This window comes from Caloenas nicobarica, chromosome 5 (genome assembly GCF_036013445.1).
Source record: "Caloenas nicobarica isolate bCalNic1 chromosome 5, bCalNic1.hap1, whole genome shotgun sequence".
Lineage (NCBI taxonomy): Eukaryota > Metazoa > Chordata > Aves > Columbiformes > Columbidae > Caloenas > Caloenas nicobarica.
The window spans coordinates 41048811-41061680 of record NC_088249.1 but is presented as its reverse complement, the minus strand read 5'-3'; the positions used below and the strand labels follow the sequence as shown (position 1 = coordinate 41061680).

The 12870-nt window shown below is 45.2% G+C and overlaps 1 protein-coding gene and 1 long non-coding RNA gene across 2 annotated transcripts; one reads left to right on the top strand and one right to left on the bottom strand.

Moving 5' to 3' along the window:
* Positions 1-80: 80 nt before the first annotated feature.
* LOC135989450 (uncharacterized) lies at positions 81-5028 on the top strand. The gene is made up of 3 exons (XR_010606318.1): positions 81-153; positions 1852-1958; positions 4287-5028. It is a non-coding gene; the product is annotated as an uncharacterized LOC135989450 (long non-coding RNA).
* PPP1R14D (protein phosphatase 1 regulatory inhibitor subunit 14D) lies at positions 193-7261 on the bottom strand. Its single transcript, XM_065636288.1, has 4 exons — positions 7079-7261; positions 2802-2897; positions 2553-2585; positions 193-325 (listed from the first exon to the last, which is right to left on the bottom strand). The coding sequence occupies exons 1-4, from the start codon at positions 7259-7261 to the stop codon at positions 257-259; spliced, it is 381 nt and encodes a 126-aa protein (XP_065492360.1). The 3' UTR covers positions 193-256.
* Positions 7262-12870: the final 5609 nt, after the last annotated feature.

Sequence of the window (12870 nt, the reverse complement as noted above, 5' to 3'; positions counted from 1 at the left end):
TGATATCTTGTCCTGTTCCCCAGGTTAATATGCCCTTTGACAATCAGGAAAATGTGGAATTTAGCTCCCTGCTGTGTGTGTAGCTCTGGAAGGAGCAGAGACTTCAAACCACTGGTACAAAGTTCACAAACCTGGTGATGTTTCTCAGTGACAGTAAGTTTTAAACATATTCTGTAGTGATGTTGCTGATCCTGGTTTTTGCAGGGAAAATATGAATTTCCTTCTGACCAAAGCTGGGTATTCCATGTGGGCACGGTCATTTCTTCTGAGGATTGATGACTCTCCGGAGACCTTTCAATCGACTAAGCAATTCCGTAATAAAGTCCTACAATGAGAATTGGTTGAAGAAAGGTGTCATGTTAATTCCAGTGCTTACCATCTGAAGAGTACTATGGTGCTCGCATTATTCCCATATTCACCTTCATGTTGAGCAGAAACCAGAATTTTGACATGTATTGAGTAAGCCTATCTTTTAGCTTAGGGAAGGAGACCTTTTGATGGATGAGAAGGGTCTAAAAGCCCCTCTACTTCCCTCCCCCTGGCTTCCTCTGGAGCAACCATGTTTACTTTCTCCCCAGGAGCCAGCCAACCCCTCTTCATCCCAGATGCCTGCTTTTTCTACCTTGAGATGACCTCAGGATGCTGTTGTCCTTTGTTAGGTTCCACTCTTTCCTCTTGCCACCATAACCTCCTGCCCACTTCTGCTGCCCTCCCAGTCCAGGGCAAAGCAAGCTGTCCCTCTTGTTGGACCTGTAAAGCTCCATGTTGTAGATTGCGAACCATCTCGGATCTGTGCCAATTCTACAAGGAAGTGGCTGGCAGAAAAGAGGTGGAGCAAAACATGTAGGACTAATGATAACCTGGAGCAGGGGTTGAGGACAGGCAGAACAGATGATAGATGAGCAGTTAATGGAGATAAACCCCGACTACTTTGCTGACACAGCCAAGGACTATGAACTGAATCGAACCGTACCATCTGGTTATTCCAAGTAGAAGTCAATGTGACTAGTGCAAACTTTACCCTCTGCATGACAATATCACCATGAAGGAGCAGGCAGCCGTTCTTCACCCAGAGAGGTAGCTATGTTACTTTGTAATTAGGCAAGGTCACTGGAAGTATTACAGCTTGTTACCATTTGTGTTGTGTGGAAGCCCCACTTCCTGGCTTGGGTGAGGAGAGGTTGCCTGCTGCAGCAAGCTCTGGAAGTACATGCCTAGGATCACACATACCTTTTCAGTCAGTCCCTTCAGAGGAAACCAGTTTGTTTCCTCTGCCTGCTTTCTGCAAATACCCTTTTTCCTTGAATATAAGCCAGGGTCTTATACAATTTTTGCTCCAAAAGATGCTTACTTTTTTACATGCATAGCTGCCTGGACACTATTTAAATTGACTTTTTTTAATGAACTGTAACTAGGGCTTATTTTTGGAGTGGGGCTTATATTTCGAGCATCCTCAAAATCCTGAAAAATCATGCTAGGGCTTATTTTCAGGGAAACAGGGTAGGCTGCTATGATCTTTTAAGGGGACTGAATTCAAAATCACCAGGGTGAAAGTACATACTTTTGCAAATGGGGCAGCAGTATCTGTTTGTAGTTAGCAAGTACGGTACTGTCTGCAAGACACTTTCACAGCTCATGAATCAGTAGAGCGAACTCTTTTCAGTTTTCCCTCTGGGAATATGGGGTCTTGCCCAAAATCTGAAATTCAGACACTCTGAAAACTATTCACTATTGCCAGCCGTGTCTGCGGAACCCCTGCTAGCAGACTATCCGTGATGATTGCTACAGCCGAGTTTAATTTCTATGATAATCATGCATCCACCTAATTTTTGTATATGCATCACTGTGCAGCTGCATAGGCTTGACAAGATGTGGAGCCTGATGACTGATGACCAAGCACAATGTTCACATAGAGTACATGTGACTGGAGCAGTGATGGGGGAGCCCATTTTACACAGGTATGTACTGCAGCAAAGGCAATTGCTGTGTGATCTGTGCACAACACTGCAAAGTACTGGGCTCCAGTCCTTTTGACATTGTGACAGCTTGTGGGATTTCTTTAACCAACTCAAAACAGCACTTGTAACATTCACATGGGGGAAAAAAAAAAGTGTAAAACTAACTGCCGTGGCCACTGCCCAATCCAGTCTCAGGGCCATGCTACATTCTTGTCAACCATAACATTAGAGTGGTTTAAGCTAAGAATGCATTTAGTTAACAGTGTGCAAGATGGTTATGTGAGCTGTATCACTGTCTATGGCTTTTCTAGAGTGAGGATCAAATAGCTACTCAGGCTCGTCAGCGCAGGGTGGCCAAAACATGGAGTGCTGGCTGTAAAGCGTAATCCCTTATTTGCTCCACTACTCTGCCTTCAGCTTACCCATATAGATTTACGTGTATTTTTCTAATACAGCAGAATAAAGTGGCAAACATCTCCCATTGGGTATTAAACTGATATGCATCATCATGTTAGGCACAGTAATATCGGCCAGTCAGCCAAGCAGCAATGAAGACATCGTGTAACATACATATAGTGATGGTGCTTCACTCACCTCTGTCGGGCTGGAGCACTCATGGAGGATTTCCTAAAAGCCAAAGGCAAGTCATTTTAGTATTTTATGAGTTGACCTATTCTCCCCTCCCTCCAAAAAGGGTAGGTATATAATCTTTCTACATTTGACAGACAGAGACGTAAGGAAGCAGCATGCCAACACTGCATACATGCACTCTGTACCCATACACCACTGCTGCTCTTTGCGAAGAAGTCCCTAATGTAAAGTCACCATGTCCCTCTATCTGACCTGTAGTTTTAATTTCTGTTCTTCATTAGGGACCTCCAGGAGATCTTCAAGATCAATTTGTGGTTCAGGAGCTGCTGCCTCTGTTTCCTCTCTTAGCTAAAAGGAGAACAAAATACACGATTAATAAACCTTTAAACTTTTAAGAACTCCAGAGGCCATCTTTGAAGCACTGAGCAGCTGAGAAGGAACTAGTTACGATAAAACCATGCTGCAAAGTTGAGGCTAAGATACAAATAACCTCAAAATAAAGAGCCTCTTACAAAGAGGGCACAGATTCCAGCCCCTCTGTGGTGTCTGCTACAGCCACACATCCTGATGTACACATTCTTCATCTTTTCCCACCTCAACACTTAATACTGCTGCTGCGGGATAATGGTCTATCGTGAAAAGACCCTTTCAAGAATATCTAGCTGCAATTGCCAACTGCAGTGCAATGTAAGCCACCTGGGGCACCCCACATCTATGAAAGTGTACACGAGTTCACCAAACAGAAATTCAGCTGGCTTAATCCTAGGAAGGCACAACTAATACATGGAGGTCTTATGCTTTTAGGCTGTATACATTCACATAGTTGATACTTACACTAAGGCTTTTTGCAGTAACAGAGAGAAAAAGAATTACACTTTTGAAAGGCCTAACTTAATATTTTGTCAGCTTTCTCTAACAGACATGACAGGGATATAATAATCTCTAGTGAAAGAGAGACCTCAAGCTTTGGTGGTTTGAGTATTAATCTCGTAATGTATGTGGGTGTTAATTGGAAACATTTGTAAATGTGGTCAGACACATTTTAGCTCCACATGTCTCTACAAGACTGTAAGGAAAGCAGGCTGTGGCTTCCAGTGTATTTGTAAAACCGGTATTTGACAATGCAACACAAAACTAATGATATTTTAATATAGTAATCAGCAGAATAAGGATACTGCGTAAACAGTGCAGTACCTAATTGCTGGATAACATTTATCGATGTGTATGTAAAACATTAAACAATAAAGGCAATACTTATGGGAAAGAAGGAAACAACTTCTGAGCAGTCTCTGATAGCAAACCAGAGAGGAAATAGAAAACCTTTGTTCAGCTTTGTTACACAGCTGACTTGACAGTAAGTAATAAAGCAGAGTTAAATATATCGCACCGTGGCCCACACAGCATTTCTTCTGAAAAGTCATAGTTTTCATGTGACTTTAGACAACAGGTGTTTATCCAGCCTGACTTTGGCTAGGAAGCTAAATAAGCCAGGAGAGTGAGCCAGGGTAAGAGCTCCCTATGCCTTTCTCCTCCTAGTATACATGGTGTTCTGGCTTCCATGTGCAGGGAATAGTCTTGAAAACCAAAATTGTATCTTGAGTCTTAGTTTTGTTGCAAAAAGCCCTCGTGACAGTAGATAGCATAGCATTCAGATTATCCGTACCAGGAGGCAATGTCTGAACTAACATTGCTGGCATTTGCATCTGCAATACTGTTTATTCTGACTCTGTCACGCAGGTTTCTGGATGACATGGAGGAACTGTGCACTGCTATGGACAGGTGGAGCAGAGGAAGAAGCTGACAATATAATGCAAGTCAATGGATCCAAGGAAGCCCAGACTAGCAGGGTGGATTAAATAGTCTTGCCACAATGCACAAAGGAGGACTTGCTGGGACTTGGCATTTACTGTGGCACATGTGTTTATTTGAAGAGATCCTATGTAAACCCCTGTCATGCCCTGTCAACAGTCTTGGACCTGGCACAGCATCATGTTGTGTAGTTCCTGGTAGCAGATCTCTTTGGTTGGCACAAATACACCAGGAAGCTGGGAAACCTGTTGTGCTGGAGAGGTGCTAGCAAGGGCAGTCCCCTGGCAATCTGTTCCTGTAAGGGCATGGCTGGATTTCTCACTTGTGCCTGCTGGGATTCTGTAGAAGGGAAAAATATCCCCTTTGGGCAGTAACTCTGATGACAGTAAACAGCTCCCAATTACTCGATTCTCAGAAAACCAGAAGTGATAAGGTAATTTGACTTGGTTTTCTGACATCTTTACAAGTGTACACCTGTAGAGTTCAGCAAGTAAGAGTAGCACACAGGGAACCTCATGTTGGGTCATGTTACTGGTGGTACCATGAAGTCCTTATTGTCCATCTCAAAAAAACCTCTGAACCAATACTTTAAAATTGCAATAATTCCCCAAAGGGCAAGATGCCTTGTTCCTCAAAGCAGTAGCCATTCTCCTTGCTCATCTCTGGCAAATCTCGGCAGTCAGGCTAAAGGCTCTCAACTGGTCTGCCAGCCCTGGGGACAGTCCCTTAAATGCCAGTGCAGGCATGATTGGCAAGCGCCACTGTCGCAGCTGCTGTTCTTTTGAACAGCCTTCACTCGCCAAGAACACCACTCTGGCACTTTGCAGACATACTGGGTTTGGCCTGCCTGACTAGGTCTAGTGGTAATATCTGCTCCTGTGTACACTACAATATTTCATAATGCATTTTCAAGAGGCCTAAGACAACTGAGAATTTATGACTATAGTTTTATAAACTGAACAACTGGAAATTCAGAATTAAGTCTTGGAGATATTATGAGATTTTATCCTTTGTCATTTTTACTAATCAAGCTATAAAACTGTTTGGGACATCTAAAAATGTCCGTTAACAGAGCAGGAGCAACAATGTACGCATTTGTAAAGGAGCCATGCATTTGCAACAGAAGGACCTTTTTCTCCATATTTGTTTCCTGTTGCCTGTTCTTTGCATATAGCATAAATTAAAACAAATTAACTGGCATACAAACCCACTACACTCCCACAAATATCAAATAGTCACACAGAAAGTGGTTATAATAATGATAATAACCAACAGCAACAACAATTATAAAGAGAGCCTCAGAGACAGTTCCTGAAGTTTGTCTCTTCAGCTGTGGAGCTGACATCGTTCTATGGTTCTTGGGCCCAGAAAATCAGCCTGGAGCTCTCCCAGCGCAGACCAAAGCTTCTCTGTGCCATCACAGCATATAGCACAACAATCTCCTTTTCCTGGGCTATTCAGGCACGTCCTCTTCCACTGTTGGCTGCACTTTGAAACTGCTGTTGCTCAGAGTGGAAAACTATGCAATCATTGGCTCTTTTTCCTTGTATTTAAAAAATGTGCTTAATGCTGCGCTGGGGTACAAATACAGAAAACAGGGCAGAAAGGGCTTGGCAGTTCGTATAGTCTGTCCCCATCCAGGACATGAATAAGCCGTTTTACACAATTTGTTAAACCTATTTGCCTCTTCTGTTGAAGATGTACTGAGTTGTAACTCAAGAAAGCTACATTCTCTTGCTACATCAGCCATTGCACTACAGATTAAAGCAAAACTCTAAAGTCAAGCTATAATATTTAGATGGGTTTAAGACCGTGATGTACCAGGTGGGCAAATCCTTTCACTTTTCTTGTGCCACACTCCAAAGGAATTATCTCAAGCATGGAAAAGCGCTATGAAATCTCCCAGTGTAAGCACCATCCATCTAAGCACAAAATATGAATTTTAATAGTAGCGATGGTACCAGGTTAAAATTTCAGTGTACCCAGCCAGTGCTAGAACTTGACTTACTTCACACCATCCTGAATGAAAAATGTCATGTACCCTGCAACAGCTCAAGTGAAGTATCATTCAAGCGCTGGGCCTCAGCGCTCCTGCACCGCTCTTAGTGGGACGGCTCTTGGACAGGCAGGCAGCATTTAGGAGTGATTGTTCCTGCTGCAAAGGGAGACAGCTCTGCGGCTTTGTGAAGGTGAAGGCATAAGATCTCTACACGCATCATTTGAACATGTATTTTTTTTTCTTTCTCGCTCTGCTGCCAGTAGTGTGTCCAGACTGCAGCTACAGATACAGCATCATCTGGAGTGTCTCATTCAAACAGCAGCTGTAGCTACACTGATAACTGATAACTCTAACCCAGTTAGCTTAGATACTGCTTGCAGCAAAGCCACCCACCACATGGAGCTCAGCAACAAGAGGCATTCTGGTTTGTACATCTCTCCAGGTTGTCCTACTCATGCTGAACAATAGCTATGCCCCCCGCCCCAAGCAGTTGCAAGACCAGGCAGTTCAAAGCTCACTGAATTATATCAGTGTGTCTCTGACTAGTGAAAACACCAGTCAGAGAAAGTGCTGTAGCAGGTGGCAATAAGATAAGTCATGAAGACTGACAATGAGAAGCTCTTTCCAGTAAGGCAGAGCAAGCAAGCTTCTGTTCCAGCACACAAGGTCTCTGGTCCCATCCACCTGACGAGCAAGGGGCTGATTTGCCCCAGCTACTCACCCGGCACTGGTAGAGCTCCTGCAGCTGGGCATTGATCCATTCCTCCAGCTCCAGCCAGCGCTGGAGGTCTTTGCGGTTGTACTTGATGGTTAACTTGCCCAGTTTCCTGTGTGATGATTCCTCCCCAGGTTTCTCTGGTGTCTGGAAAGTCACCCGGGGCAGAGCACTGGAGTTGCTGGCCATGCTCACTGCTTCCTCCTCCTCTTCCTCCTCTTGCTGACAGCAGGAACTTGCCTTCCCGTGGGCTCTCTCACTCCTCTTCTTTAACCAACGCCTCTCCAAAACGTGTGGCTCCCAGCAGAAGCTAGTGGCAGAGACCAAAGGTGGGCAGCATTGGAGGTCCCAGGGAGAGAGGTGGGGGGACCACACGGCCGGGCAGCAGCCAGGCTCTGCAGGCTGAGTTACAGTGGCAGATTCTTGGGTTTCACCATCAGCCCTGCTGACAGGAGCAGGGAGGCAGAGAGAGGAGTTGTTGTAATAACATCTGTTGTTAAAAGAAGCCAAGTGAACCACGGAATTGATGAACCAAGTTTGTTAATATTTAACGCAAGTCAGGTCTGAGAGGTGGGGAAGAAAGAGGTTTTAAATAACTGTTTTCCTACAGGCATGACTTGGGTGCATGCGCAGTTCCAGAGGCCTGATCCATACATAATGCACTGAATCCTGCTGTGTTCAAGGAGCTTCTGTGAACTACTTTGCCTGCAGCTACAGGGTTAGGTCCCATTGAAATGGTGTATTTGGCATTTTCCAGCTGAAGCATAGGACTCCGCACAGATAAGAAGTGGTCTGGAATGAGGCAGCTACATCCACTATTTTACACAGGTGGGAATACTCAGTCAGTAACACTGCAAGCCAAACTTGGACTCAACATTCCCATTTTACATTGTTCTATAATCTGTAAATTTATTCCAGCTTTCTCAAAAATGTCTGTAGAAGTCCCAGTGGCCTGAATTTGAGATCATTTGAGCAAGGCACTTCAGAGATAAAACAAGATGTCAGTGCTCTTATTAAAAAAAAAAAGTTAAGTATTTGATGTGATGACACTGCAGGGGAAGGTATGTCTAGGGATATAGCACTATTTCCTTCCCACAGAAAAGTGTTCACAATAAACAGGTTCACCTGCTGAAGCATCATAAACCGCTATCATACTATGTATAATCATTGCTTGGTTTATGATCTCTTTCTTACTGGAAGCCAGGTTAAAGGTCTGCAGCGTTATCACCCTGTGCCACTTCAGAAGGACACGTGAGTGGCACTGGTCAGAGGAACAGCAATCAGGCTGGCTATATTTATGGAGTGCCAGGGCATTAGGACACCTGTGCTCCCTTCCTGATGCTGTCTCACACGTCTTTATTCTTCTGTTTCCAGAGCCCTCTCGTGAGCTGGCCAGGGAGCTGCCCTGTCGCACTATCGAACGGGTGAACCATGTGAGACCCTCCATCATGAAGCAGAGACAACCATCCCAGTCTCATGACCAATGTGGAAAAAGCAAGTAAGTCTCTGCTGCTCCTGGCAGCCAAGGTACTTCCAATTTGTATCCCCTGTCAAAGCCACGTTCCTGTGCCCAGAGGGATGGTGATAGAGCCAGCCAGCAACATCTTGTACACAAGGTGATAGGAAAAAAAAAAAAATCAGCAGGGCCATTCCAGCCCTTTTTTTCATCCTCAATTTGAGCAAAAAATAAAGGTACTTTCTGACAGAATGTTCCACAAAATGCTGATCCTGAAACTTGCTTCCACATCAGTGAAAGATAAGTATTAAAGTATACCTGAAACTGGTATAATCTCTGCCTTTCAGACAGCCTAAAATTTCTATTCAGAAGACAGCTGTTAGCTATTTAATTTAAGCAGCTTTACCTATTGTTTCCTTGCTGTTTTGCTGTATTCCCCCCTCTAATCTTACTCCTAAAGCTGTCTTATTTAGATCAAAATTTCCCAGAAAAATCCATGTTTTGAGAGGCTTGGAGCATATTTGGGGAGTGCAGATTCTTCAGAGATTCTCAACTGTTAGAAACCTTGCAAAACCCACTGAATAACTTATAATGTGTTTACAACTATTGACTTTTCAAAGGTTAATATGCTGGCCCAACACAGGGAGACTTTCTCAAGGTAACTCTGGACCAAAGGACACAAACTGCCAGGTGTCGAGTTCCCATCTCCAAATACAAATGCTCTATTTTGCTCTTCAAGGACTGACATTTTTTTAACGGGGGAAAACAACGTATATTCTCCTTGGTCCCAAAGAACTCCAGATAGGCTGGCATGGAGACCAGAGAAAGACGACCAGACTTATAAGAGAAGTTCCCTGGCACCTCTGACTCAGCCCAAAAATTTGCAGCAGCTGAAGGGCTGGCAGGGAAGCTGCCCCCTTCCTCCAGCCCCTGCGCTGACTCTGGCTCTTCGTCAAGCCTGTTCAACTCTACATGGAAGATGGGGTTTGCCCTGTGAATCTTCTGCCAGCTCAGTTGAATTTATGAAGCAGAGAATCCAGGTGTCACAGGGTAGGTGTGAGGAATACGGAGAGGGGAATATAACCTGCCCTTATGGCTCTTCAAACAGCTTGATCTGCTGCTTATTTGTCACCTCGCTTGAGCATGAACAGTGTGCTGAGATAACACATGTGAGAAGGTCCGCAGGCAGCCCCACCCCACCGTCTGTACTCCATCAACAGAGCAATAAGCTGTCCGTGGTGCCCTCGTGCTGCTCTGCCAGTGTCACCCTACAGCAAAGTCGGACGTGCCCAGGGGAACATCAGAGGCCCTCTCAGGAAAGCTGTAAGCCAAAATGAGCCTGATTACAGGATGTTCATCAAACTGCTTTGGCTTATGTGCGCTCAGTCATGAACTCTTTGTAATGAGGTGGCGACAATATAGGAATAAATGTTTACAGATAAAGTAGGCCTCCTCCAGTAATAAACTGTCTTAATCTATGATTAAAGCAAGAGGAAGAAGCAAAAAGACAGTGTGCAAGACCAGTCTGTGAGGGTGTGGTAGAAGTTCTTGCAGGCACAGGATCAGGTGCCTCATGCAGGATAAGTGATATTATTTCCTTTGAACATGGCAGCATGTTCTGCGGGTGCCCCAGCCACCTGCCCGTGCTGGTGAATACCAGCTGCTGCCAAACAAGAAGTGTTTGGCTCTTTTCACAGTGCTGCAGCCCATCTTGTCCACTTACTCGCATCGCAGCAGATTCAGGTAGCCAAAGGAACAGAAGGACATTCACTATTTTGTTTGGACATGCACAGCATGGGGGTCTCAGGATCTCAGGCATGGCTGGGAGATGAGATCTTATTTTTCAACCTAGTTATCCCTCCTCGTAGCCTTGGACATACAGCCTGGACCAAAATTTCAGAAATGAACACATATACTTGGGCAACTAAGTAATCTAATCAGGCAACCTGTTTTTTCACAAGAGATAAGCACACGTAACCTCCGATGGAACTCCTGCCACAGTTGCTAGTGATCATGTCCTCTGCAAATCTGTGTTTAAAAGTGGCTAGCACCTCTAGTGTTAGATTGAAACACTGTACCTCAGTTTCCATGTGTGTGACCTGGGATCACTGCTCCTCCAGGCCTGACTTAAGAGTGAGGTTTTACCTCTGAAAGGAAAAGGGGGATTCAGTACTGTGGAGCTGGGCTTTTGTGACCTTCTAGGGCCTCAGAGAGGTCCACCAAACCAAGCTGAGCATCTGCGTTGCAGTGCCAAGCAGCTGTGACACTGATCCAGGCAGCAGAGCAACCAAGTGCATGAGGCAGATCTGGTTACACTCCTCTGTTCTTGAAGCTGATAATCTCCATCCCACACCTGTGACCTAGGCTGGTGCCTCTCTCTCTCTCCCCAAGCTGATGACTGTGATGCATGCTGAATAATTCACCAGAGCCCCAGCTCGTCTTTCTAGAGAACGAGGTCGGCCTCCCTCCCTTGGGTCCCAGCCTACAGAGGAACGTTTCCCTTCGAGGCAGCCAGAAGCCACTCTCCACCTGCTCTAGAAAATATCACTTTCTCTGTGGTTGCAAATGTGGTAGTTAACATAAATTAAACCAGGGAAGATGGGAGAGATGACTGTATCAATACTATGTTGACGCCACAAGGTAAAGTGGTTCTGCATCCTCCTGTGAGCAGGAACAGGCACAGAAATAAGTTGTGCAGATCATAAAATGTAGCCAGGGCTGGAGATTTAAAAAGTCCAGAGCCCTGAGTGAGCAGTCCTGGTACACCCAGCATCCTGACCTCCCTCATCCACTTCCCTCATCCTCCAATGTCTCCACTGGAGTTTGGAAACCAAAAAAGCTGCACTATTGCCCCAGAGGTCTAGCAAGAGGAAGGAGAGCATGTCATCTCTTGCCTTCCACTCCTGGAAAGTTAAGGAAGCTGCCAGGCGTTTCCAGCTCACACAGTTCCCACCGCTCACCTGGGCAGTACTGCTCCCTTCCCACCAGCAGGCAGAGAGGAGCCTGTACAACTTCGGGCAATTGGTAATCAGTCACCCCTCTCCCCCAGGAGTCTCGCTTTTCTTATGGCAGTGAAAGGGCAGTGAGAAGGAAGAATGCCAAGAGAGAGAGAGAGGAAAACATTCCCCAACTTAGTATTTGACCGATGAGCCCCAAATTGCACTATTTGGCACTGCCTCAGAAAAAAATACACAGGTCTCAGCAATCAAGATGTGGGGTCAGACGAGCTGGCCTGCCTGCCTGCCCACCCTCCTGCCTCTGTTACTGGCAGTCAAGTGAAGCGTGAAGGCTCATCAGCCACTGAAAAGGGTAAACGAGAAATAGTTGTACTTACTGCTTTGGCACACCAAAGGAGTAGTTAAGCCTGGACTCCCTTCTTATTTAGGCAATCGATTCTGCTTATCTGTGTCCACCCCGAGACATCCTGTAGGTAGTGGGATGAGTAAGCATCTCCACTGAGGAGGAAGTCTCACCCCCAACAACTGAATACTTAGGTGAAGCTGACAGCTTGAATTAGATGCCAAATTGATTATTTGGGGATCTTTGAAAACCGTTCCATGTTGTTTTGTTGCCCCCCCTCTTATGTTGCTTTGCTGTTTCTCTCCAAAAGAGGCTTGCAGCACTGAAAGCATTACTGGTGTTTTCATGTGGCACAGAGGTTTCAACAAGTCCTTCAGTGGTAGAGTTTGAGACCAGAGAGACACTGGCTGAATAGATGAAGATCTTCCTTGTTTTCCAACCTGCTTTCAACAGTTCAGGCTTGCAGAGGCCATCTGCACAGGTCTTGCACCAAGAAGTTTACTGTGACCCAATCCCCTTGAAAGGATGCAATTATACTTGCAGGGACTACACAGCTCACACCTGCAGGGAAATCACCATGTACAAACAGAGAGCAGCTTTTCACAGGAGGCACTGGCAGCTGGCCTGGAGGTGCTGAAAGTCAGAAGGTTTCTGGGGACGCGGTCACTGTAGGAAATGACAGAGGAAGGGCTGTGGTGAACCCCACAGCTGATCATATTCCAGTCACAGGCATTGTAAAGAACAGCTCAGGTTGCTGGGGACATCAAGGGAAATGTTAAGTTTATTCTAGTTCCTGCAAATTGAAGGTGCTATGCTTCACAAGAGGAGCCATTTCCATACCTATCTCCCTGTAAAAGGCTAGCATAGACAAGACAAAAATGCAGATAATTTCTCGGTGTAACTAGACACTATTTTCCCTCCTTCCTTTCCCAGTGCTCCTCCCCTTAAGGGTTTACCTTGACCAGCAAGATTGAAATAAAAACTAGTGCCATGCAGGACTGTAGATAAGAATTTTTCCAATGAAACTATATATTCTCATTGT

Bases quoted from the DNA above. Each gene is read 5' to 3' on its own strand.
- PPP1R14D (XM_065636288.1), bottom strand. From the start codon at position 7,261: ATGGCCAGCAACTCCAGTGCTCTGCCCCGGGTGACTTTCCAGACACCA. The intron at 2,898-7,078 runs GTGAGTAGCTGG...TTCTCCTTTTAG, and splicing joins AGGAGCTCTACCAGTGCCGG to CTAAGAGAGGAAACAGAGGC. The intron at 326-2,552 runs GTGAGTGAAGCA...TTCTCATTGTAG, and splicing joins AGTGCTCCAGCCCGACAGAG to GACTTTATTACGGAATTGCT.